General features: G+C 43.6%; 2 protein-coding genes across 5 annotated transcripts in view; one reads left to right on the plus strand and one right to left on the minus strand.

Moving 5' to 3' along the window:
* Ccdc170 (coiled-coil domain containing 170) overlaps positions 1 to 25,479 on the plus strand; it is a 74,643-nt gene that overhangs the window by 19,889 nt on the left and 29,275 nt on the right. For all 4 annotated transcript variants that reach the window (XM_013126764.3, XM_013126769.3, XM_013126770.3 and 1 more), the window contains exons 3-6: positions 258 to 514; positions 4,861 to 5,005; positions 6,176 to 6,361; positions 20,909 to 21,226. In XM_013126764.3, the coding sequence (XP_012982218.1) occupies positions 258 to 514; positions 4,861 to 5,005; positions 6,176 to 6,361; positions 20,909 to 21,226 (906 nt within the window). The remainder of the gene's footprint in view (positions 1 to 257; positions 515 to 4,860; positions 5,006 to 6,175; positions 6,362 to 20,908; positions 21,227 to 25,479) is intronic.
* Positions 8,739 to 8,981, minus strand: LOC101825287 (NADH dehydrogenase [ubiquinone] 1 alpha subcomplex subunit 3-like). Its single transcript, XM_040728185.1, has one exon. The coding sequence runs from the start codon at positions 8,979 to 8,981 to the stop codon at positions 8,739 to 8,741; it is 243 nt and encodes an 80-aa protein (XP_040584119.1).

Consider the following 25,479-nt stretch of genomic DNA (forward strand, 5'->3'; position numbering starts at 1 on the left):
CTCTTCCATGAGGCTATCACTACAATGTTCAACTGATTTCTTAAACAGATAGTCTATGACTATTAGGAATTTATCCAGCCATAATTTTCAATTTGCTAACACAGATCCAAATTCAAGAAAGAGCAAGTGAAATTGGACTAGGTCATGAATGAAAGGCAACATTTTAAATGACAACTTTGGCTCTTTTGGTAGGTACCTCCAGTGGCACATGTTAAATCCCTCTGTCTCTTCCCCTCACCCCTGTCTCTTCACATTAGCTTCGAGACCTCCGCTCCAAGCTTCTCTCTAAGGAAGTTTGCTACCAAGAGCTGAAGGCTGAAGTGGAGAGCTACAAAGAAAGCAGTGCCAGAAAATCATCTCTCCTCGTCTCTCTGAGGGGCAGAGTGCAGGAGCTCCAAGAGGAATCGGCAGCGCTTTCCGCTTCTAAAATCAGAGCGGAGACCTCTGCTCACACCATGATGAAGGAGAACCAGGAAGTAACTAGGAAAGCCCTGGAATTGGATGAGAAATTGCAGTAAGAAAGTTGGAAATGTTTCCCCGTTTGTTAGTGGCTGTACTAGCTTCAGATCTGTCTGCTTCATCAGTGAACTTTGAATGTTGTACATTATTTTTCCTTGAAACTCAAACTGAAAAAAACAGTTACAGACCTCAGATATCTCTGTAGTCTTAGAGACTTTGCTCAAGTTCAAATGTTGTCAAGTATTTCAACAAACAGCACTGTGTTATGCATGCTTAGCAGCTGTTGGTGAGAGTTGCCAAAGCTTATTACATGTGTAGTGTGAGATTTCCCTTAAGTAGAAACTTAACTATGGAGTACCAGGGAAGCTCACAGGAGTGTATTTAGAAGATAGTTAGAAAAATGTGAGGAAGCCAGATATCCCCAATTAGGTTTTATTGGCATTTTTATACAGAGAATTCACGAAACTCAGGTTTTCACACTTCGTTCAGTCAAAATTGGGAAATACTTGCTTCTAAAATATATTTTAAAATTCTATATATGACTTTTTTTTTAAGACAAGAGCCTCTTGATGTAGTCCTGGCTATCCTGGAACTGTAGACCAGGCTAGCCTCAAACTCACAGAGATCTGCCTACCTCTTATCTCTCAAGCGTTGGTCTTACAGTAATACATTTTGGGGACCTGGTGTTGCTATGTAGCATTGAAGTTAAGATTGTTCTGTCTCTGCCTCCTGAGTGCTAGGATTACAGTCACGCTGTTCCACACCAGCTTTAAATGTCACTGTATTCCATCTTATAAAAATGAACCAGCACTCCCATCCCCTGTTCTCCTCCACCTATCATCAAACTTCTCTTTTGTTTGTTTGCTCTCCCTGTGTAGCCCGGGCTGGTGTCAAGTTTACAATCCTCCTTCCCTTTCCTCCCGAGAGCTTGGATTACAGGGCTTCTTAAATATTTTTGTGAATCCGTGTCTCCAGTTTATCTCTTTTCTCTTTTATTTGCTCCGCTGAAATTCCTTGGTATGATCCCAGGCATGGTTCCCGTTGGCTGGCCTCTGCAGCATCAGTTACAACTGGTCTGTGAACCACCTTTTTCTCTTGGCTTCCAGAACATTACACACAACTAGTTTATATCCTACTTTTCTCTTTTTGTGTTTTTTCTCCTCTTCTTGGCTTCCAAATATTGAGGTACCTTTCTTCTTATTTCTAAGTTATTCAATCCCCTGTCTTCTAAGAATGATCTAGATGCAGGTGTCTAGCTTGAATTTCCTTTCAAAACAAGGCACACAAACCTGGGCATCTTCATGTAGATGCCCTGCAGACATTTCAGTTTTATGTGTTTGAAACTGGGATCTGAGGTTCCCACCATCTTTCTGTACTTGTTGATTTGGTGATAATTTCATTCTTCTAGCCATCAGGTAAAACATCTTGGTATCACCCATGGTTTACAACTATCTTAAAATTAATAAAACTAAGTATTAACTATTTCACATTTGTTACCTGGACTTATTGTAGCAAGTATGTACTACCCCAGGACTCCACTCCTTGTACCGGTTTATTCTTTGAGTAATTTAGTGTGATATTACAGTATAATAGATCAGGTGCCTTAACCAACAGAAATTTATTACTCATAGTTCTGAACACTGGGAAGTTCAAGATTGAGGTAAGGGCTTACTTCCTGTTTGAAGATGAATTTCTCTCTCTCTTTTTCTCCTATGGTAGAGAAAGAAAGAGAGATAGAGTCTTTCTTGTCTCCTTCCCAAATATACTAATCTTATTCATAGGGATTCATATCCATGACTTAAGAATTATCTCCTGGAAGCCTCAGGTATACATGCTATCTCAATTGAGGCTGAGTAATTCAACATACGGGGCACAGAAACATCCAGTTCAAAAATGACTTTCTCTTTTCTGTTGGTGTGCAGCCCCAGCCAGAAGGATCCTGTTAAAGTATACATTAGACCATGTCAGTCCTCAGCTAAGAGTTCTCCAGTGACTTCTCTTCTTACTTAGGGTAAAGACCTGTATTTTTACAACCAAAAGAACTCACACTAACCTGCTGATGGTACCCTTCTCTGCCTTAGTTTTTCAGTTCTAGACCACTGGCTTCTTTGCTGCTTTTTGAATTGGAAGACATGATCCTACCTCCGGCCTTTTGCAACTGCTCATCCGCTTGTCTTCAGAGTTCTTCCCCAGATGGCATGGCTATGTTTGATCTAGGCACTCACTTGGAAGGACCTGTGCATTGAATCCTTCCATGAATGCTATGTCTAAAAACTTCTTACTCCCTTTTCTGTTTGCTTATTTTCCTTCAATCTTTATTTAACAATACCATTTATTTTACATGGATTAATATTTTGATCAGTCTTTCCAACTAGAACATAAGCTCCATGGGGCAAGGATTTTTTTCTATTTTTCTTACATCTGCATCTTTCACACCCTTGATAGGATCCAGTGCACAGTTATGCTCATTAATTATCTACTAGATAAATGTGTAATACAAATATTATATACTTACTGTAAAAACACCCTTTCAATGCAGATATTCTCAAGAAGAAATTAAAATTACTCAAAACCTTTGCTTATAGGAAATCTTATTAATATTTTTGAATAGACATTTAGATGATTTTGCCCAAATTTCACTGTGCAATATAGTACTTCTACTGACTAACACATTGTTGGTGTTTTAAAAAGTTCATCATTTTTTAAAAAAGGTTTATTTGTTTTATTATATATGCAGTGTTTTGCCCGCATGTATGCCTGCACACCTGAAGGTACCATATCTCACCGCAGATGGTTGTGAGCCACAATGTGGTTTCAGGGAATTGAACTCAGGACTAGTTCATCATCTTGATTGTATTTTATATTTCATTTCTAAATTTGCTTAATGGGGAGCCAGAGAGATGGCTCAGCAGTTAGGAACACTTCTAACTCTTTCAGGGAAGGTGGTTGGTTCTCAGCATCCATGTGGCAGCTCAAAATTTTCTGTTTATAACTTCAGTTCCGGAGGATCCAGTGCCCACTTCTGACCTTGATAGGCACCAGGAACACATGTAGTGCACACACACACATATAAGTAGGCAAACACTCATGCACATAAAATATAAATAAATAAATCTTAAAAAGCTTCACTTGCTCAAAACTAGTTTCTTGGTCATTTCCTATAAATACTTAGATTGGTTTCATTAAAAAGTTTACTATAAAACAACCTGAACAGGACACCTGCACTTATATTTTTACATTTATGTGATTCTTTCTCTTAGCATAGACTCTTGGAACTTTGTTGGCTCAGTTAAGAAGCAAATAGATATGGACATAGTTTAGTGACCTTTGCGGTAGAGCCGTGATGTTGAAGTCTTGTGGCCAATGTGTGGGGGTCACATAGGCAGATCTGTCAGAGCCATGGCAGGCATTGGTGCTTTTCACATGTGCAGAAACTATAGACAGACCAACACTAGTCATTTATTAATACACTTTCCTAAATGGAAATATGATATGCAATTACGTGCTTTGTTAATCTTTGAATAGAGTCAAAAATTTTGCAGTAAACACTTAACGTGGGAAAAAGAAAGCAATAATCATGATTATTGTCTAGAATACTGAAAAATGATACCAAATTACCGAGATGATTCTAATTTGCCTTAAGAGTATGCCTGTTCTTTTGATGATATTTCTGAACATTTAAAGCACCAGGGATGCACTGTGCTATTTCAACAAACCTGTTGGAGACCAAATACCTGGCATTTCATTGACTCGTCATCTCCATACATTGCTAATATGCTAAAGATTCTCTCTGTGTGGATGCTCATGTTGCTCTTCGCTGGTGCTTGAATATTTTTTCTCCACATGTGGAGTATCCCCTGCTTCAGATATTATCTTTGTATGTATGTATGTATGTATGTATGTATGTATGTATGTATGTGTGTATATGTATATGTGTCTATCAGTTATACTTGGCTATGAACCATACAGATCACCACATATTGTCTAAAAAAAAAATGAAACTTGGGCTTCTAGCATTAATACAGCGCCATTCTCCTCCCCTTGGAGGCCCCAGGAGAAGCCTCAGGGCTTGTGAATTGTGACCATACACATGGCAGAGGGTCTGTGTATATGAACTAGTGCTTGCCTTCATGCCTGCAGATCAGTTGGAAAGAGGAGTCAAAGACTCTTCTGTCCAGATACCATGAAGATTTTTATCTTCTACAGACTGTAGGTGTGCTGAAGTTGCGTTGGCATTTCTCATTTCCTGGCAGGGGTTAGCTGCCAATCATTGGTACTGGGGCACTATTACATATTGAAAGTGGTAGTTACTCCCCATGGAGAGCTTTAGTTCTGATTTGGTTTGATGAATGTTGTCTGCTATAGCGTTAAATCTTGATTGATTTATTATTTTACTGATAGAAACTGCATGAAGGAAAATGAGGAGTCTAAGAAACAAGGCTTAGAGAATCTCCGGAGACATGAGGAATTTCGAACTGAGCTTTGTGACTGCTTGAGTCTAGACAAGAAGCAAGAGGAAGCATCTGATGAAGATTTGATTTTAAAGGTATTTGCATGCAGGTTAAAGGCACGATATGCACAGGGGCGTGTAGGCAGAGTTTTCCTGTCCTGCAGTCACAAGTCCCTCAAAGAATTACTATTAATTACAGATGCTTGCTCAACTGTTCAGAGGATCTTGCCTCATTCCTCTTCTCTTGGGTACTATGCATATCTTTTAATAATTTCTTTGATTTCCATTTCACCAGTGTTCACTGGATGTATATTACATGCTGGGCACTGCTCTGGGGATGTGGCCGTGAACGACACAAGACTAATTTTACACCCTTGGGGAAACACCCTTCTTTCATTGTTATGGGGTAGAGATGGTGCCAAGGTGAAACACTGTATTGTCACCCTATCTGGTGCAGTGTTCTGTGAGGTAAATCACCTTGTGATGCAGGGCTAGGGAATGAAGGATGCCAGAGGTATGGGAGGCTGGCTCAGGCAGGCTGGGGCACTACCTCAGAGCTGTGATATAGACCGATGTTGGGAAGTGAACTTGGGAACGTGAGGAAGAGTTCAAGAGCGAGGAACAGAGCTGAGTTGTGAAATGGTACCCAGTGCAGGGACTGAGAGATGGGTCACTTCCATCGGTGGTCAAAGCACAAGTGTTGGCCATGCTATCCGGGGTTTCAAGTCCTGTTACAGGCATTGTCGTGGCCCTAACAGGTGAGCTTATCTATATGGCTAGGGAGGCTTACAAACGCTTCCAGGGAACTTTTCTTAATACACAGCAGGGAAAGCAAAAAGCCCTGTGAATGCCAACCCCCATGGCAACCATTTTTAGCACGCTTCGTAGGATGCTTACAATTACTTAGAAAGTATTCATGAATACAACTGCTCGGTTTTCTCTGCGATGCCAGCACCTTGCACACAGTAGGTGCAATTGGATGCAGGCTGAAGGCAGCTCTCTTGGTCAGTGGCCCCTGCCGTCCCCTTAACCTATCATCTCACCTCAGGCATGCTCACTAAGGCAAAGCTCACTCACCTCCCATCATCCTTGCCTTGTGGCCTCCTTTGACTGCTGGGTCTGCAAATAGTGGCATTTAGAGGCTGCCTTTGAAAATGTGACTGTATCTGTTGTTTTCATTGTTTTGTATACATTGTGAGTTGCTTGGAAAAGTGGGTGGAATTGTCCCCCCCTTTTTTAGCACAGCTGTAATTTCTTTCTCTTCAGCTTAGAGAGCTGTGTAAGGAAAACACATTCCTGAAAGGACAAATCGTGACTCTTGAAGAGACTATAAATGTCCATGAGATGGAAGCAAAAGCTAACAGAGAAACGATCTCGAGGCTGGCGGCAGAAGTCAGCCGGGAGCAGAGAAGAGCTGCCTCCTGGGCCGTGGAGAAAGACAAGCTGAGTCAGGTACAGTGTGCTGGAGGTGCTCCAGTGTGCTGGAGATGCTCCTGGGCCGGGCTCGCAGGTTCGCAGGTACAGTGTGCTGGAGGTGCTCCAGTGTGCTGGAGGTGCTCCTGTGCGGGGCTCCCAGGTACAGTGTGCTGGCGGTGCTCCTGTGCGGGGCTCCCAGGTACAGTGTGCTGGAGGTGATCCTGTGCCGGGCTCCCAGGTACAGTGTGCTGGAGGTGCTCCTGTGTGCTGGAGGTGCTCCTGTGCCGGGCTCGCAGGTACAGTGTGCTGGAGGTGCTCCTGTGCCGGGCTCCCAGGTTCAGTGTGCTGGAGGTGCTCCTGTGCCGGGCTCCCAGGTTCAGTGTGCTGGAGGTGCTCCTGTGCCGGGCTCGCAGAGCGGAAACGGAGGAGCAGATGCCCATGAATACCCTGAAACTATGGGCTGTTCTCTGCATGTGGGGGATAAGTGATCCCACTAGGACGTTTGATATTTAACATGTACTTTTCATACATACTAGCCACCTATTTCTAGCTGCGAAAAAGAAATATAAAGTGCTTTAAGGCATTTGTAGACAGGATGGTTTACTTTGATTAGATAATGACGATGTTTTTCATATTCAAGTCTTACATTTTGAGCAAGTATGTAATAAGTTTAAAAGGTGCAAACTTCTAATTGTACAAAAGATATTAAACGATGATTCCTCCCTCTCCTCCCTCTTCCTAGGTAGCCACTTATCGTCTGGGGAAACTTCTTACAATTCCTTTTTACTTAATTAATTGTGTGTGTGCCTGTGTATGCACAGGTGGGGGCAGAGGTTGATGATGGGGTTAACAATGGATGTCTTGTTTCATCTCGCCCCTTACTTTTTGAAACAGGGTTTCCACTGAAACAGGAGCTCACAAACTGGCCAAACTAGGTGGCCAGAAGGCTCTCAGATTCCTGCCTTCACCTTTGGGATTACGGTGGTGTGTTCTCTCCTTCTCCCCCTTTCTCTCCTTCTCCCCCTTTCTCTCCTTCTCCCCCTTTCTCTCCTTCTTCCCCTTTCTCTCCTTCTCCCCCTTTCTCCCTCTCCCGCCCCTTCCCCCTCCACACTTGGCTTCTTGCACAGATATTGGGGATCCAGATGTAAATTCTCTTGTTTATGCACAAATAATCTGAGTCATCCTAACCTTAAAAGACACATACACACACACACACACACACACACACACACACCACACACACACAAAACCCCACACATTTAAAAATATATATCCTTCTGGAACTATTCATTCTACATGTATATGTATAATATACATAAAAGATATGCCTTCTGTGTATCACATATGTATGTTTATTTTTAGTAAAAGGACAGTGCACCACACACTGTTTTCAGTAAGTTCTTTCTGAAGAATTGCCATCAGTTGCTTCTCTTTGCTGTGATAGAATGCTCTAACAAAGCAATTCTGGGGAGAAAGGCTTCATTTTGGCTTACAGTTCCAGAGGGGATATGCCCCATGATGGCAGAGAAAGCATGGTAACAGGAGTGAGAGGCCACCCAATGGTCAGGAAGAGGACTGATCATACTTCATCCACACACAGGAAGCAGAAAGAGAGAAACAGGAAGTAGGGTAAAACCTCAAATCCCACCCCCAGTGGCACACTTCCTCCAGAAGGGCTCTTCCTCCTACAGGTTCCAGAACCTCCCAACAGCACCACCAACTGGTGGTGTTCAAACACACCAGCCTATGAGGGGCATTTCCCATTGAATCCACAACAATCCTATATAATTTTTCATGTGTCATCTGTCATATAAAACAAAATCCTAGAAGACTTGATGGATCCAAGTATACGGATACAGTAATTCTGAGAGGTGTCAACCAAAGGAAATGGCTCATGATTATAAACTTTTATTTATGCAATGAATAACTTGATCTTCTCCAACTAATCAGAACTTGTTTGAGTGTGAAAATAAATACTGTATGTTTAGCACTGTGTAATCTTTTAATTATGTTCTAAGTTATGTGATGAAATAACTCATTATTGGATTAATAATAACCATTCACTTTCAAAAGGTAAAGTAAGCCAGTTCAGCCAGCTAAGGAAAGTCACAGACTGGGATTTTGTGGCTAGGTAGTGACTGGGTGTCCCAGACAGGCTCCATGAGGGAGGAAGGCCCATTGGTCTCCAGGTTGAGAAGAATGACGTGGAGTTGGTGTGTGAAGGGGTATCTTCTTTACATCTTCCTTATCTGTGACAACATCCCTGGGTCTGACAGTGATCTGAAGTAATGATGGCTTTTAGTTATTCCACAGTAATGGTAATTTCTTCTTTTTTTCTTTTTTCTTTTTGATTTTCACATTTTTATTGGGGGAGCAACAGGGAGGTATTCCATCAGGAGTATTCACAGGTTCTTCAGCCGTTCCAGGCTTTGGCCTGAGGGTCCTGGGTGTGGCTGGGCACATTGGGCATGTTCCCATTATCTCGAACAGGTACTGGGTAGTTGTAGGGTATGGTCTTATTGATCATGCTGGCATACTTGGTGTAGGGGCTGAGTACAGGCATAATTATAGGGAGGCCCCAGACTGAGAAAGACACCACCAGCACCGGATGCTCTGCCCAGGCATTCTTGAGGAAGGCAGTGAGTCTCGTAGCCATCTTGTTATTGTAGGTGACCATGATGGTAATTTCTAATTATTTCCCGTTATCTTCATGAACAAATCCTCTTACCATTGGCTTTCCTCCCCCGGCACTCCAGTGCTGGAGGAAAGCAAAGACTGTCATTGTCATCAACTTCTTGTCTTGAACAGCTTGTGCTGCTAGAACAAAATGTCACGGGCTCGGCTGGGGACCCAGTACAGGGAGAACATGTGAGTCTAACTGCGCCAGGTCTCGGGTTGGATTCCCCGTACTACAGAAGACTATAGGAAAATGAGACTTAAAAAATCTAGAGTGTGTGGCTTAAACAACAGTAAGCTGGAAATGCAAGGTCAGTTGCTGGCATGGCTGAGTTCTGCCGAGGTCCTCTTCTATGCTTATCAATGTAGGTTTTTTTTTTTTTCCTGTGCCTCACTTGGCAGAGGGAGAGGGAAGAGCAGGGGACAAGGTGGAGGGAAGGAAAGAGGAAGAGAAAGAGGGAGAAGGCAAGGAGGGAGGTAGGAAGGGAGAGAGATAGATGGCTCGATAGATGGGTAGACAAGCAGACAGATAGGTATTGGTCTAGCATTTGCTAATCGAGTTGGCCTCAAATGTATAGCAATTGTACTGCCTTAGCTTTCCAAAGGCTAGGGTTATAGGCATATGCCACTACACCTGACTCTAATCTCTTTTGTGTAAGAATAGATTTTTTTTCCTTTTCCAGTTGCCTGAGATATCTGTGGGGTAACAATTATGAGGTCAATTTTTTTTTTTTTTGGTTTTTCAAGACAGGGTTTCTCGTATTGTTTTGGAGGCTGTCCTGGAACTCGCTCTGTACACCAGGCTGGCCTCTAACTCACAGAGATCCACCTGCGTCTGCCTCCCGGGTGCTGGGATTAAAGGCATGCGCCATCAACGCCCAGCTAATTCTTGCTTTTTGTACTGGCAATTGAACCTAGGGCCTCATGCATGTTAGGCAACTGGTCTACCATGAAGCTGTATTCTTATCGCATTTTTCCGGATGTTAGCATCCATCACATCTTGCCTTGATTAACTTGTCCCCTCAGAGGTGGCAAAGTGGTAATTTGTACATTTCTAATTCCTCCTAGATCAGCTGCCAGCAAGCTCTCCCTCCCCTTTCCCTCTCCCTCTCTCACTTGCTCTCTTGTTTTTCTTAAAAGATCCGTAATTCAGAACAAAGCTATGAACGCATGAGTGTTCAGCTGCTACAATTCTATAAAAATGGCTTCTTTTTCATTCTTGCACATTAATCTTTATTGTCTAGCAGTCAGTTTTTTTTCATGGTGTTCCCAGTTCTCTGAGCCTGTGCATCTGAATGTCCTTTGAGACGGCCCTTGTGCTTGTTCAACGCTTCCTGACTTTCCGCACCAAGGCAATATCCTAGGCTTACTGGAAACTTTCAGGTTACCAGCTCAATAAGCCTCTCAGTTCCCCAGAGAACTGAGGTTCTACTTGTCAAGGAGTGGTGCTTAGGGGCCATACTTTATCCTGCAGGCACGCATACTTCCTATACATTTACCATACCACAGTGACAGTGCTGTTTGCTCAGTGAGATTGTATGGTTTGTTCTAGTCCGTACAGTTATTATGTGGCAAGGCTGGGACCCGAACCCACATCTCCACAGAGCTCTGGTTCTATCAATCATTCCCTTTGCATGGCAGCCAGAGCATCGTTCTATGTATAAGTGTGTTGGTGGGGACTATTGATTAGTGAAGTGCGATAATAGACCGCCATGCAATTTCCTTAGTGAATATTAACTTTCACAAAGTGTCTCTGGACATTAGCAGGAAATGAGTAAGAAAGCGTGTCATACTACTAACTGAGACAGGAAAACAGAACCCAGTTCCCCGTCTTATATAAGTGTCTTTACTTGGGAATGACTCTGGAAACTCATGTACTTTGGCTCCAGGATCCCGCCAGCCTCATAAAAATTGTAAAATGAAAATATGGGCAATAAAAACATGAGGGCTTTAATCAAATGCTCATTCATGGAACTGTTACTCTGATGATTTACCATGAAAATCCCTGCCCAGTGCTTTTACTGACATGTTAACGGCCTCAGAAAGCCTCCAACTGCTTTGCAGAGCTCGGGTTTTGAAGCAGGAAACTTCATTTTATTTGGAAACTCCAGATGTACGGAACAGACTGAAGGAGCCGCACAGATGGGGTGCTGTGTCTACAAAAATCTGACTTTATCGCTTTGCCTAAAGACTCTATTAAAAGCCAAGTGTGGTGGCACACTTTTATTTTCAGCATTCCGGAGGCAGAGACAGGGGAATCTCTGTGAGTTAGTGGCCAGTCTGGTCTACATGTTAGGACCCTGTCTCCAAGGGAAAAAAATCCAGGTGATTTATCATGTGTGGTGAATATATCATCTGGGAACCTCCAGCGGTATTCTGTGTGTTTGGGTACTGGGGAGGGAAGTAAAGATAGCATGCCTGCTAAGCACATGTATCCCTCAGCTGTAGCACAGATGTAGCAGTGTGTTTCAAAAACTGTCAAAGTTTGCTACTTTTTATCTTTGTTATCTTACAAAAAAAAATCCAACTTGGTTAAAAGCAGTCACTTTGCCCATTCAAGCCATAAACACCTTTCCTAGAACCTAGATGTTAAATATAGACATTACAATTTAAACAGCCTCTTTCATTTAACACTTCATATATTCTTGATTAGGGTGAAGAAACTAGGGGCTGGTACTGGTTTTGGACCCAGGCATGCCTAGGTTTTTAATTATGACCCTTCTGTATTATTTTTTTCATTATGCTACGTTCAGGTAGTACAGAGAGCAGAGCCTAACATGGTAGGCAGAGGAGTTAAGAAGCAGGCTGTAGTTGCTGTGCTTTTGTCTACTTCTGAGGATCTGGACTCCCCTATTAGACCAACCTCTGGGGCCACCTTGACGGACTGTGTAGCCTCTAGGCAATTTCATGAGAGACTGTGTTGATTAGGTTAATTGAGATTGGAAAACCCACACTAGAAATAGGTGGCACTATTCTCTAGGCTTGGGTCCTGGACTGTAAGAAGGAGAGATGGGTGTCACTATTCCCTAGGCTTGGGCCCTGGACTGTAAGAAGGAGAGATGGGTGGCTCTATTCCCTAGGCTTGGGTCCTGGATTGGAAGAAGGAGAGATGGGTGGCTCTATTCCCTAGGCTTGGGTCCTGGACTATAAGAAGGAGAGATGGGTGGCTCTATTCCCTAGGCTTGGGCCCTGGACTGTAAGAAGGAGAGATGGGTGGCTCTATTCCCTAGGCTTGGGCCCTGGACTGTAAGAAGGAGAGATGGGTGGCTCTATTCCCTAGGCTTGGGCCCTGGACTGTAAGAAGGAGAGATGGGTGGCTCTATTCCCTAGGCTTGGGCCCTGGATTGGAAGAAGGAGAGATGGGTGGCTCTATTCCCTAGGCTTGGGCCCTGGACTGTAAACAGGAGAGAGCTAGCTGAGCACATTGTGTATGCAGTTGGCCAGTTGCTTCATGCTTCTACTCTGCTGGCTTCCCCAGCATGATGGACCACACCCTTAAACTGTGAGTGGGAAAAAGAAACCTTTCCTCTTGAGTTGCTTTTATCAGATTTTTTTCTTTGTTTGTTTCTTTTTTTTTTTCCAGACAAGGTTTCTTTATGTAGCCTTGGCTGTCCTGGAACTCACTTTGTAGACCAGGTTGGCTTTGAACTCACAGAGACCCACCTTCCTCTGCCTCCTAAGTGCTGAGATTAAAGGCGTGCGCCACCACTACTCTGCTATTGCTGGGACTTTGGGTCTGGCTCCAGAATCATTTGACTCCCAGGAATGCAACTTTACTTTTTGAATCTCTGCTTTCCTTTAAAATTATCTGTGAAATAGGAAAACTACTTAAGGCTGTATCTTACACATATTTTTAGTTTTAAGTTATAGTTAATAATCTCTTGATATCTGTGGGGGCTCCAATCCAGGATGCCTCATGGATAGCAAAAAATCTGTGGATGTTCAAGTCATTATGTAAAATACTATAGTTTAGTATACATATTGTCTCATAGGTTTTAGATTATCTCTAAATTATTCTAATGCTTAATGTAGTCAAAATAGCACATGAACTATTATTTAGCAAGAATTTATGCACTTAATTTCCTTTCTGCATGTTTTTTACCTGTTGTCGGTTGGATCCATGTATATGGAAGCCACAGATACAGAGAGCAACACTGTCACATCCATGCAGGACTCAGTGTGCATCCGGTACACAAGTTATTTTTGCTTCTCTATCCTTGCAACTTACTTTTATCTAGACATTAAAATAAATATGGGAGTATTTGAAGAGAAGAGGCAGGCAGAATGTTCCTGGAAGTGAAATATGATTAGAAATAGATTACTAAGGAAACTAAAGCTATCTAACACCACATACCATGTTGGAAGAAACCTTCCAGTAATTTCTTATCTAGGCCACAGCTCTCATAGGAAATATGAATTATTATTAGGCACTTATTTTGAGATAAGGTCTCACTGTGAAGCTAGTTGAGATTAGGCTATGTAGAACAGGCAAGGCTCAAACTCACAGAGATCAACCTGCCTCCACCTCCCAGGCACTGGGGTTAAAGGCGTGTGCCATACTTGGAACATTTTATTATTGTAATTTACTGCTATTTTTGGCAGTTCTGGGGAGTGACCCCAGGACCTTGTGTATGCCAGGCAAGTGCTTTAAAGACTTACCTTTAACATTCCCCATACTTCCTGGTGTCTAGCCCTTTCTTGAGCTCCCCTTGAGGTGGAAAGTCTCTGATGTTCTGTAGTTCCAGTTGGGAAAGTTCCCCAACAAGAGAGGTTGAGACCAGAGTTTCTGCAATTTAGGCCCCAATCCTGGTAGTGTCTTACTTCACAGAGTAAACTGAAATATTTTTTCTTCCTCTTCCCCTTCCCCTTCCCCTTCTCCTCTCCTCTCCCCTCCCCTCTTTTATTTTCTTCTCCCCTATCATCCCCTTCCCTCTCCTCCCCCATCTTTCCTTTTCTTCCTTGTTTTTTCCACAGTTCTGCAGATTGATTCTATGGCCTCATTCATGCAAGGCACATGACCCTCAGACAGATAGACAGACAGACATATATATATATGTATGTATATACATATATATATATTCATTATGCTACGTTCAGGTAGTGCAGAGAGCAGAGCCTAACATGGTAGGCAGAGGAGTTAAGAAGCAGGCTGTAGTTGCTGTGCTTTTGTCTACTTCTGAGGATCTGGACTCCCCTATTAGACCAGCCTCTGGGGCCACCTTGTCGGACAGTGTAGCCTCTAGGCAATTTCATGAGAGACTGTGTTGATTAGGTTAATTGAGATTGGAAAACCCACACTAGAAATGGGTGGCACTATTCTCTAGGCTTTGGTCCTATATATATCTGATTCAGCCCTGTGCTGGTTCCCCAGCTGTCAGACTGGGGTCCATGGGCTCCCCCCATGTTGAGGTCAGCTGTCTCTGGGTTTTTGAAGGCATTTCTAAGTATCTCCCTTTGGCTAAGGGTTTTCCCAGTGCTATTTGCTGGGATCCTCTTAGTGTTGTCTTAGAGACTGAGTTCTTCTCTCCAGATGAGCGATTAGCATGGAAACAGACACAATTGTAACACCAACTCATGAGGTCAAAGTTACAGCTGTTCCTGGGACTCCAAGGTACAACCAGCAATCATGTCACCTGTGATCCCAGCACTCGGGGAGGCAGGGGCAGGGGGATTGCTGTAAGTTTGAGGCCAGATTGGTCTACAGAGTGAGTTCCAGGACAGTCAAGGCTACACAGGGAAACCCTGTCTTGAAAAACCAAACGAAACGAACAAACAAACAAGCAAATGAACAGAAACCGAGCCAAGGAACGACATGTGGGAGAGTAGAGGGTTGTTGATTGTACCCCTGGCCACAAAACAAGAGTTCAGTCCTCTTGTTTTTTTGTCCCCTTCTTGCTTCTTACTGTTACTGTATTATTGTATTGACACCGTCAAGGTTTACGTTCTGATTTTTTTAATTAAAATTTATTAGATGGTTTATCTTTAGGGTCATTCTAAAAAATTAAAATCAGAGCAGCATTTAAAGATTACACGGAACAATATTTTTTAAATTGTGGGTTCTGCTCTTAGCCCGAACCCATGGCATCCTACTGGAAAGTGCCAATGGGAACTGTCCTTGGTCCTCCAGGCACAGAATGACCACAGGGCAGTGTTTTCAAGCTCTTCTGTAGTGCAGCCCAGGAACACAGTGGCTTCTGGGGCAGAGGAATCCACGGTCAGTCAGCACCGAGTTGGCTAACCGTGAGGCTTTCAAACTTAAGCTACGCCTGTCCCTTTCAGTGTACACATGCTACCGGGGCAGCTCTGATTTGGGGAAGGTCGGCTCATGTGAAGTAAAGCATAGTTGTCCTGCTTCTGCATCACTGAACATCTGTGAGCATGTGTTAGAGAAGAACAAAGTAAGTCCTCCGTGACTGCGCTGCGGCCCTCCCGTCCCTGGCAGCCGTTCAAGAAAATCTCCCCCTAAAACACAACTTCAATCTTTCCCCAGCCTTCCTATGCACGCACTCTAGTGTGACGTCCTCCGGGCTGTGGGTTAGGGTCATAACTTTTCATTTACTTTGAGTCAACTCCTGACTCATACCTCTATAGCTAGAAAAAAGAATTGGTAGGAAAATTAGCCAGTGGTGCTTAGAGTGGGAATCCAAATTTCAAGTGTTAGAAACCACAGGCATAAAACGAAAATGTAACCTCCGCATGGAGAAGTGTGGGAAGATTCGCACAAGCTGCACCCGCCCTGCTTTGAAAGTCTGTGCACAGGAGATTAATAAGGATCTTGGTTACAGCCACAGGTTGGCTTAACAATAATATCTGAACAGAAGTTGAGATCACACACCCTTGTGTGTGTGTTTTTTTTTAAACTCTCTATAAATACATTGATGCCGGGCGTTGGTGGCGCATGCCTTTAATCCCAGCACTCGGGAAGGCAGAGGCAGATGGATCTCTGTGAGTTCCAGGCCAGGCTGGACCGACAGCCTCCAAAACAATACAGAGAAACCCTGTCTCGTAAAAACCAAAAAAAAAAAAAATACATTGACAAGGAGTAGAACTTGTGCCAGCGCTGAAGTTTTCTCGTGACCACAGACAAATTTTGACTTTGCAGGCTAATTGAGGTTGTCTTGGTTGGACCAATGATGCTCACAGGAAAGGTATCCTTGGATGAGAGAGAGAGAGAGAGAGAGAGAGAGAGACAGACAGACAGACAGACAGACAGAGACAGACAGACAGACAGAGAGAGAGAGAGAGAGAGATCCAAGATAAGTTAAAGGCCAGCCTGGTCTACATTTTAAGTTCCAGGCCAGCCAAAGCTTCAAAGAAAGGTTCTGCCCCAACAAGACAAAGACACAGGAGTAAACCCTTCTTACAAAGGTTTGTTGAAACTGGATTGTCAGTGTGTGCCCTTGCTCCTGGCTCCCAAGACATCTTAAGGTGATTTCTTCATGCTCAAGATGTTTATTTTTAATTTGTATCTAAATAAAACAAGTAACTTTGCTTTCAAAACCTATTGTTATTCCTGTGTTGGCAGACAGTTCTGCTCATTATTCTCTAAGGTGTAATAGTGTCACTCAGTGACATAGAACTCTATTCCAATGGAATAATTTTGAATATTTGTCACTTCCATATTTAATAATTTAGCTTATGTTTTTGGGACTATGATTGCAGTTTTAAAAGATGTTTGCATATTATATTTTGTTATGCATTAAATGAAATATTTATACCCAAATTGTCCCTGTTTACACAAGTGTGCCTGCTTGTAGGGAATTGAAGGATATATTTATTAATCTTAACTGCAGTGAGCAGAAGTAAACCACTGACTTTTTAAATTTATAAAATGAGTTTAGAATTGGGGGAATTAAGCTTCAGCTGGAAGAGTTCTCACCTGATAAGAACTAATCGTATTTTTAAGAAATAATTTGATCTCAGGCATATGTAAGTCCATACTGTAGTTAGCAAGTTCATGATAGGTATCAATTGTGTGTGTATGCCATACATGAGTGTGCGTGTGTGTGTGTGTATGTCATGCATGAATGTGCATGTGTATGTGTATGTATTTGTGTGTGTATGTATGTGTATGTTATGCATGACTATGCATGTGCTTGTGTGCCTGTGGAGACTAGTGATTGATGGAGACTCTCTCCCTCTACTGCTCGTTCACTCTCTCTCTCTCTTTGGTTTTTTTTTTAGAGACAGGGTTTCTCTGTATTGTTTTAGAGGCTGTCCTGGAACTCACTCAGTAGACCAGTCTGGCCTCGAACTCAGAGAGATCCGCCTGCTTCTGCTTTCCAAGTGCTGGGATTAAAGGCGTGCGCCACCACCGCCCCGCTTCACTCTCTTATTTTGAGACAGATCTCTCTGTCTCACTGGTTAGGACACACAGGCTGCCCTGCCAGCTCTGGGGTCTCCCTGTCTTTCTCCCACCCAGCAGACCTCTAGGCTTTTTTCACGTGGGGTGTGAAGATTCAAAGTGAGCCCTCTCTATGCAAACCAGTGAAAAGCTTTCTTTTTTTTTTCCTTTGGATCGACTTTTGCCTTTCATTGAACACTTCATGTTATTTGTACCCAGTTTTGTAAAAAGTAATGGTGAAGTCATTATTATCCATTAAGTGTCTTAGTAGGATTGAGTTGTTTATTATTATTGTTACTACTATTTTTTTTTGAGGCAGGGTCTTTTTCTATAGCTCTGTCTTTGAACTTGCTATGATAGGCCAGTTTGGCCTTGAGCTCACAGAGATCCACCTGCTTCTGCCTCCTGGGTGCTGGGATTAAAAGTGTGTAGTCCCACACCCAGAAAGGTTTGTTAATTATTACAAAATGTTTTAAAGCCTTCCCTTATGTCTATGGCCTGCCCTGAACTGCAGATGTTTCCTCTGTGGAGGTCACCTCCGAGCTTTCTGGGAAAGAAGCTGTTTGTTTCTCCTTCCGTGTCAGTGTGGTCTGACAGTTGTCACCAGGTCACGCCTAGCCATGCTCATGTCACCTCATGTCTCATGCTTCAGGGTACCCTTGAGGTAGCCGTGCAGCCAGACTCCAGTTTTGGTGGCTGCCTCCTGGGGACTAGACAGGTAATTGCATTTGCAGTCCCGAGGCCATCTATTTCCAGAAGAACAGTGCCGCCGAGCCCCAGAGTGATTAATCAGAGCCCTGGGGAGTGGCTGTCCCCAAGGTCTGCTGCTGGCTCCGGTTCCTCTGTATTTCATAGAGAAACAGCTTAAGAGTTCACTGGGCTGGATGTTTCCAGAAAAAATCCAACCAAACTACTTTTGTGATTTTAATTAGACATTATGATGGCCACTTAGATTTAAAAAGACTTTGCGGTGCTTTGTTTTAGGTAGTGGCTTCCTAATGCTGGGACCCTTTAATACAGTCCCTTGTGTGGTAGTGACCCCCAACCAAAAAATTGCTTCCACGCCTCTTCATAACTGTAATTTTGCTACTGCTGTGAATTGTAATGTAAATACCTGATATGTAGGATATCTGATTAAGCAGCCACCAAAGGGGTCACAACGCACAGATTGGGAACCACTGCTTTAGGGTGTTAGACTAAGTTGGTAGTACATAGTAGGGAAGAATCGTTCTTCAAAAGATGAAATATTTTAATTACAGTTGGTGTTTTTTTGTGTTAGATGACATTTGATTAATCTACTTCAAATTGTCAGTGAGTCCACCTTATTCTAGCACCTGATAGATTTAAATGAGGAAATCATGTTTTATTTATGTAGTTTTGTGTGTGTTGGTGGCATGTTGTATGCATGTATGGATGTCAGAGGACAACTTATAGGTGAGTTGCTTCTCTCCTTCACCATATGGGTCCTGGAGACTGAACTTGGGTCTTTGGGCTTGGTGGCCATCACCTTTGCCCACTTGTGCTGATAGATTAAAAAAAAGTATCTTAAAGGCTTTTTGTGAATAATGCTTTCAGACATCACTACTGACAATAAGAGATTCCTGCTTGTGTATGAGGTGGCTTGTTTTCATATACAACCTAATATGTCATATTTGATATGGCTTTGGAACTCTGAAGTTATTTAAGTTAACTTTTATCATTGCACTATTGAGTGTAGGGGTTTTCTACAGAAAAACATGAGTCTGGTTGATCATCACCAACAGTGATCCTGGCTACCAACATTGAGCAAGCAGGCAAAAACCATGTTCCTATCTGAAAGAAATCTGTGAATGCTAAAAATATGGTGTCTTTGCTGAAGGGCCCTGGGCTCTACGTTAAATTCTGTGATTTAATTAGCAAAACAGTGGGTTTTCTCCAGAGAGAAAGGGGAGAACCAAGACCCTAAAAAGCAAAGCATTTCATAGAATAAGCTCCATGAAGAGTTATTACCCTGCAGCGGGCAGGCTTTCTTAACCACCTGGCCTCTGGGTGACTTCTCTTTCCAACTGATGATTGAGACTTTCTTATTTAGTTATTTAATTTTAGAATCCACAAGAAAAAGGGGGAGGCTGGGTGTTAGTGACGCATGCCTTTAGTCCCAGCACTCGGGAGGCAGAGGCAGGCGGGTCTCTGTGAGTTCGAGGCCAGCCTGGTCTACAGAGTGAGTTCCAGGACTGCCTCCAAAACAATACAGAGAAACCCTGTCTCAAAAAACCAAAAAAAAAAAAAAAAAAAAGGAAAGAAAAGAAAAGGGGGAGATACCATATTTCCTTTGTGAAATAGGAAGTAGCTTTCACCTCACCCCTTTTCCTGTCTTCCTTTTAAAGATAATTTCTAATGTGAAAATGACGATTGTATATTAATAGCCAGAAATGTTGCTGGCCCAGTTGGCTGAGTCTGCGCTCAAGGATGTTGTCTCCTTTTTTGGGCCTTTTGCCCCCAACATTCTATTTTAAATTAAAAAAAAGCCAAAAAATTCTTAACTAGTTAACTAAGCGGCAAGACTATCTTGTAAGGCAGGTCAACTAGTTGTTTGATCTTATTTGATGTGAATTTGTGTGTTTTGGTACTTGATTAAATAGAGAAGTAGGCACACATCTCTATGCCCTACATTTTATTTTTCTTAATCCATGGGTACATATGGTATTTTTCAAGATCATTTTTCTAAGTGTGGCTCTCATCTCCTTTCAATCACTGCCCCCCCATCAGTCTTTCAGTCTCCTTTCTTCAGGGGCTATCAGTTTTTTGTTTTTCTTTCTGAGAGAAAAGCTAGCCAACGTACTGGAAGGAAGACCCAGCTCTCCCCCGGAGTGACACTTCTAAGAGACTGCCAGTCTGGCTTTCAAAACAGGGTTAAAGCAACCACTGTATTCAAACTATTTATTTATTTATTTATTTTTTGAGACTGTGACCCATGTAGTCCAGGCTAGCCCCAAACTTGCTGCGTGGCAGAGGATGGCTTTGAACTTCTGATTTCCTGCATCCATCTCCTCACTGTTGGGTTTTCAGCTGTAACAGTACTGTTCCTGGCATTCTGTGATGCTGGGGTCAGAGCCCAGGACCTTTCTCTGTGATGTTGGGACTAGAATATAGGGCATTGTGCGTAGACAAGCACTCTACCAGCCTAGTAACATCCTAAGCCCTTCAAACAGCCCTTTTTTTTAAATAAAAAGATTTATTTCTCTATGTTTATGTGTGTGAGTGATTAGCTTACATGTATGAAAGTAAACACACGCATTCTTGGTGTCTGTGGAGGCCAGAAGAGGGTGTCAGAGACACTGTGTGGGTGCTGGGAATCAAACTGGGGGTTCTCTGGAAGGGCTGCTGGTGGTCTTAACCACTGTGCTATTTCTCCAGCCCAAACAACTTTATTTAATAACTTTAGGAAGCCATGGAGAGACCTTAGGGCTAGAACCGTAATGCACTCCTAACCCTAATTCTTGGAGTCACAGGTAAGCGAGGTAAATGCAGACCTCATCAAACGCAGATGTAGCCCTTACTGTTTTCATTCCGTCGTCTTTCAGGACTTGCTCGGTGCAGTGGATGCAAGAACGGCTCTGGAAAAGGAAGCCAAACTCTTCCAAGAAAGGCTGCTTGCTGCGCAGCGAGCCTGGGACGCTTCAAAGCAAGAGCTGAACCAGCTGAGGAAAAACTACCAGCAGCTGGACCTGAGCTTGAAGGCTGGTAGGGATGCTGCGGCAGCCTTCCAAAGCCAGAACTCCTCCTTCAGGGAGAAACTCGCCAAGCTCCTTTGCAGCGGATTGGATGCGGCTGGGCCCACAGAGGATGTCATATTGGAGAGGATTCGAGACCTAGGCATCCAGGAAGAGAGCAAGACCAGGGTGAGTAGACCATGGTCCCTTACATCTTTCTCAGCATTCACTCAGCACTCAGCAGCCGCGTCTTGGAATTAGTTAATATATGATGGAGCATGTTTGCACCACCCTCAGCGGTACCCAGGATGGCCCGAGTCAATGATGGAGTTGGAGCTGTCCATGCGGAGCCCGCCATGGTTCTCCCACGCATTTACTCATGGTGGCGTGAGCTTAGGCAATGCCCTGAGATCATGGTTTCCGATTTCAATCATCAGTGCCTTTTTCTGTTTTTCTCTTCCTTCCCCCTCCCCCATCCCCATGTGCCTGCGCGTGGTGTGTGTAGGAGAAAAGGGCCAGCCAAAGAAACACATTCTGACCCTAAAACCAGTGCTAAGGAGACACACTTTGACCATAGAATTAGAGCCAGCGAAAGAAATATGGCATGACCCAAAAATTAGAGCCAAAAGGCTAAAAAGGGCCAGTAACAGAATCACACTTTGGCCTTGAAAACCAGAGCCAAATCCACCCCTGACCAACTAAGCAAAACAAAACAAAACAAAACAAAACAAAAAAAAACCAACCGATCTCTGAGCACAAGATCTAGCCAATCTGAGCTCAGGGAATTGAAATCTGACCAATCCCCACCCTGGAAATCTTCTCCCTAGAAAAGCCCCACCCCTAGGGAGCCCTGTACAAACCCCGTGCCTGTTCAGTTTGTGCCTGTCTTCTTCCACCCTGGTAGAGGCAGCCAATCTCCTGGAGTCTTCCCTCCCAATACATCTCTTGAATGAGGGTTGGGTGACAATCTTCTTTCACTGGAGTGGGGCAGAGCAGAGAAGTACCAACTTATCGCCTAAGGCAGAGCTGAGCAGGTCTGTAACACTTTCACTGGGGAAGCTTTTCCCTAGCAGAGTTGTTATACTCCAGACCTGAGCTGAACTGTAACAACCTCACGGGGGAAGCCCTCCCCTGCCCTAGCAGAGCTGTTACACTGGGAAACCTTTCCCTGGAGCAGGGCTGTAAGTTGTTATGCTTACTGTGACTGGTGGTATTCTGCTGGAATGCTTTCCCATCTGAGCTGTGTGTGGTGTGTATGTTTCTGTTTGCATGTATCTGCATGTGCTAGTGTGTGGTGTGCACACATCTGTATGCATGTGTCTGTGTGTGGTATGCATGCATCTGTTTGCATGTGTCTGTGTGTGATGTGTGTGTTTCTGTTCACATATGTCTGCATGTGTCTGTGTAGTGTGCATGCATCTGTCTGCATGTGTCTGGGACTGTGCGGGTGCATGGGCCTGTAGAGGCAGGAAATACATGTCAAGAATCTTCTTTTGAGACAGGCTCTTTAGTCAACTCCAGAGCTCAGTGATGTGGTCAGCCTCACTACTACACAGCTTGCTCTAGAGAGTCCCATCTCTGCCTTTCAAGGCTAGAATTACAGGCGAGCCACCAGACCCACAGGCATTGACACTTGATGTCAGTTCTGGAGTCCTCTGTTTGGCCCTCTTGCTTACACAGTGAGCGCTTTAAGCACAGGCCTTATCTCCCCAGCCCCAATGATCTCTCTCTCTCTCTCTCTCTCTCTCTCTCTCTCTCTCTCTCTCTCTCTCTCTCTCTCTCTCTCTCTCTCTCTCTCTCTCTCTCTGTCTTCCTTCCTTCCTTCCTTTCTTCCTTCCTTTCTTTCAATATTGAAGATGGAACCTAGACTCTCACATACAGAAGGAAGGTCCATCAGTGAACCACCATTCCCACTTTCTAGATTTTACCTTGTCATCTTATTAGCAACTAGTACAGTGTTCATAGTCCCTGTTCAAAACTGTAAGATTCTTGGGGTTCATTGAGTCTTTCCTTTTTTGGGGAGTGAGTGGTGTTTTTGTGTTACAATTTCATTATGTATCTAGGCTGGCTTCCATCCCACAGGAATCTTTCCCCCCACCTCCTGAGTGCTAGAATTGCAGGCCGGTTCTACCACACTCCCCAGTGTGCTTTCAAATCTAGGGCCTTCATGGGCTTGTGAACTGAGTATATAGCAAAGCCGTATATCAGCCACACACAGTTCTCCACAAGGGGTCTAGACCGTGCCCCATTGCCAGCCACACTCTCCTTGATGTAGTGGAACCCGTGAGCCACTCCAGAGACTATAAATAGCCTGAGTCATTGAGGGTTTGCTGTCCTGCAGGGTCAGGTCAAGGCAAGTCTTGCTATTGAGGAAATAAGTTACCAGTATTTGTCTCATAAGGTACTGTTTATTAGAGGCATTCAGTGGGACAGTTGTTATTATGTTCACCAACACGCTATCTGGCAAATCAAAACAGCAAGCGTTAACTATTGCTGCTCTGCCTCCTCTCTATCCTTCCTTCTGTTCTCCGCACTTCGTGCTGGGGCCCAGGACAGCCAGTGAGGAGACTCACTCAATGAACATCATCCACACTGTCACCAACTGCCATCTATAGAGCTCTACGTAGTGGTGTGGACTTCAGCCCAGACTGTTGCAGGGATCATCGCCTCCCAATGATGACTTGTGTTCTGGTTAGTGAGTTTGGAAGTTAAATGGCATTACATTTGTGTGTAGAACCCACTATGGCTACTTCTTTTTTTGATGTTAAACTCACCCCAAGGAGGCGAGTGTGCTTTCCCACGTTTCAGTGTCCCTCTCGCACAGGTCAGCGCTGTGTCTTTTGTGTTCTCCCCATCTCCTCTCCTTCCTCTGCCCCAAGAAACTATGGTTTTGTTTTGTCTACTGCTTTGTATTTGACATTGCTCCTCCTTTGAAAGATTCTGCATATAGGTGAGATCATGCAATATTTTCCTCCCATGTCTGATTTCTTTCACTACGCACAGTGTCTTTTAGGTCCATCCATGTCGTAGTAAAAAAGGGTAATAGGGGAGAGGGTATGTGCGCTAAACTGTTTCAAGATATATGCTAAATGTGGATCTTGGACCATCTTCGTAGACCTTAACTTTTTCTTGTTTGTCTGTGTGAGTGAATGTGGTGTGTGTGTGTGTGTGTGTGTGTGTGTGTGTGTGTGTGTGTTTATGTGGAGACTAGAAGTTGACCTTGGGTCAATATTGTTGCTCAGATACCATTCATTTTCTTTCTTTCTTCTTTCTTTCATTTTTTTTTGAAACAGAGTTTTGCACTGGCCTGAAAATCACGAGTAGGCTGTGCTGTCTGGCCAGTGAGCCTCACGGGTATGCTTCTCTCCACCTCACCATGTCCTGCTTTTGTTATGTAGGTTCTTATAACATGAAAAATAAAAGACCCAGAGACGGATATTGGGGGTACAAGCTTCAAGCTGTAGATCAGAAAAGCAAAGTATCAGCCACTAGCTATCACCTCTACCTATGCTCAGACCAAAGGGGGCGATTCTCAGACTGTTCCCGACTTCATTGTTCCTCAGATTCACTTAGATTGCTGTACTCTGCTCAACGTGGCTAGAGACTTCAATGTCTTCCTATCCTCAATGTGGCGGGATGTAAAGAGAAGCTTTTTCCTTGAGAGAAGCCTTCCCGCCAGCCTGGTTCTAGAGCCTCATCAGTCCCAAATAAACACACAGGAGGCTATATTAATTATGAAGCTGTTGGCCTTGCTTGTTTCTTACTGGCTTGCTCTAACTTAAGTAATTACCCCATAATTGTTAATCTAAGTATGTTTTTTTTACCGGAGAATAGTTCTGGGCTTCCTACCCCATGGCGTTACATGTTGACTCTCTTGTGTTTCTCCTTCCCAGAGTTCTCCTGGACTCCTAGTCCCACCTATCTTGATTCCCTATAGGCCAGCAGTGCTTTATTGACAAATGCACAGGACTTCCCCCCAACAGCTGGAGAATGGATGTTAGCTCTGAGACTCTGATCTTGTCTTAAGTACCTCTCATAAGTCCTGGGATTAAAGTTGTGTGATCCCAAGGCTGAGATCATCTTTGTGTGAGCTGTTTCTCTTTAGGATTGGATATATTTCTTATAGCTCAGTGTGGCCTTGATCTAACAAAGATCCATGTACCTCTACCTCTCAAGTGGTGGGATTAAAGGTGTGTACCATCACTGCCTGGCTTCTGTAGCTTGTGGCTGACTTGTCTATCTGAATCCTTCAGCAAGCTTTAATAAACCATAAATAATATATCACCATAGGTTCTGGTGATTGGATTCAGGCCCTGGCCCTCTTACCAGCCCCATGATGACTTTTTTGAAAAGTTAGTTTAGGAATGCATTTTTAAATTAAAAAAAAATGACAGACTCTGGAGATCCCCCATGGAGGGTCTCACCCTCCCTGGGGAGCAGAG

Source organism: Mesocricetus auratus, unplaced genomic scaffold (assembly GCF_017639785.1).
Source record: "Mesocricetus auratus isolate SY011 unplaced genomic scaffold, BCM_Maur_2.0 Super-Scaffold_100018, whole genome shotgun sequence".
In the NCBI taxonomy this organism is placed as follows: Eukaryota; Metazoa; Chordata; class Mammalia; order Rodentia; family Cricetidae; genus Mesocricetus; species Mesocricetus auratus.

Coding starts and splice junctions, on each gene's coding strand:
- LOC101825287 (XM_040728185.1), bottom strand. CDS start 8,981: ATGGCTACGAGACTCACTGCCTTCCTCAAGAATGCCTGGGCAGAGCAT.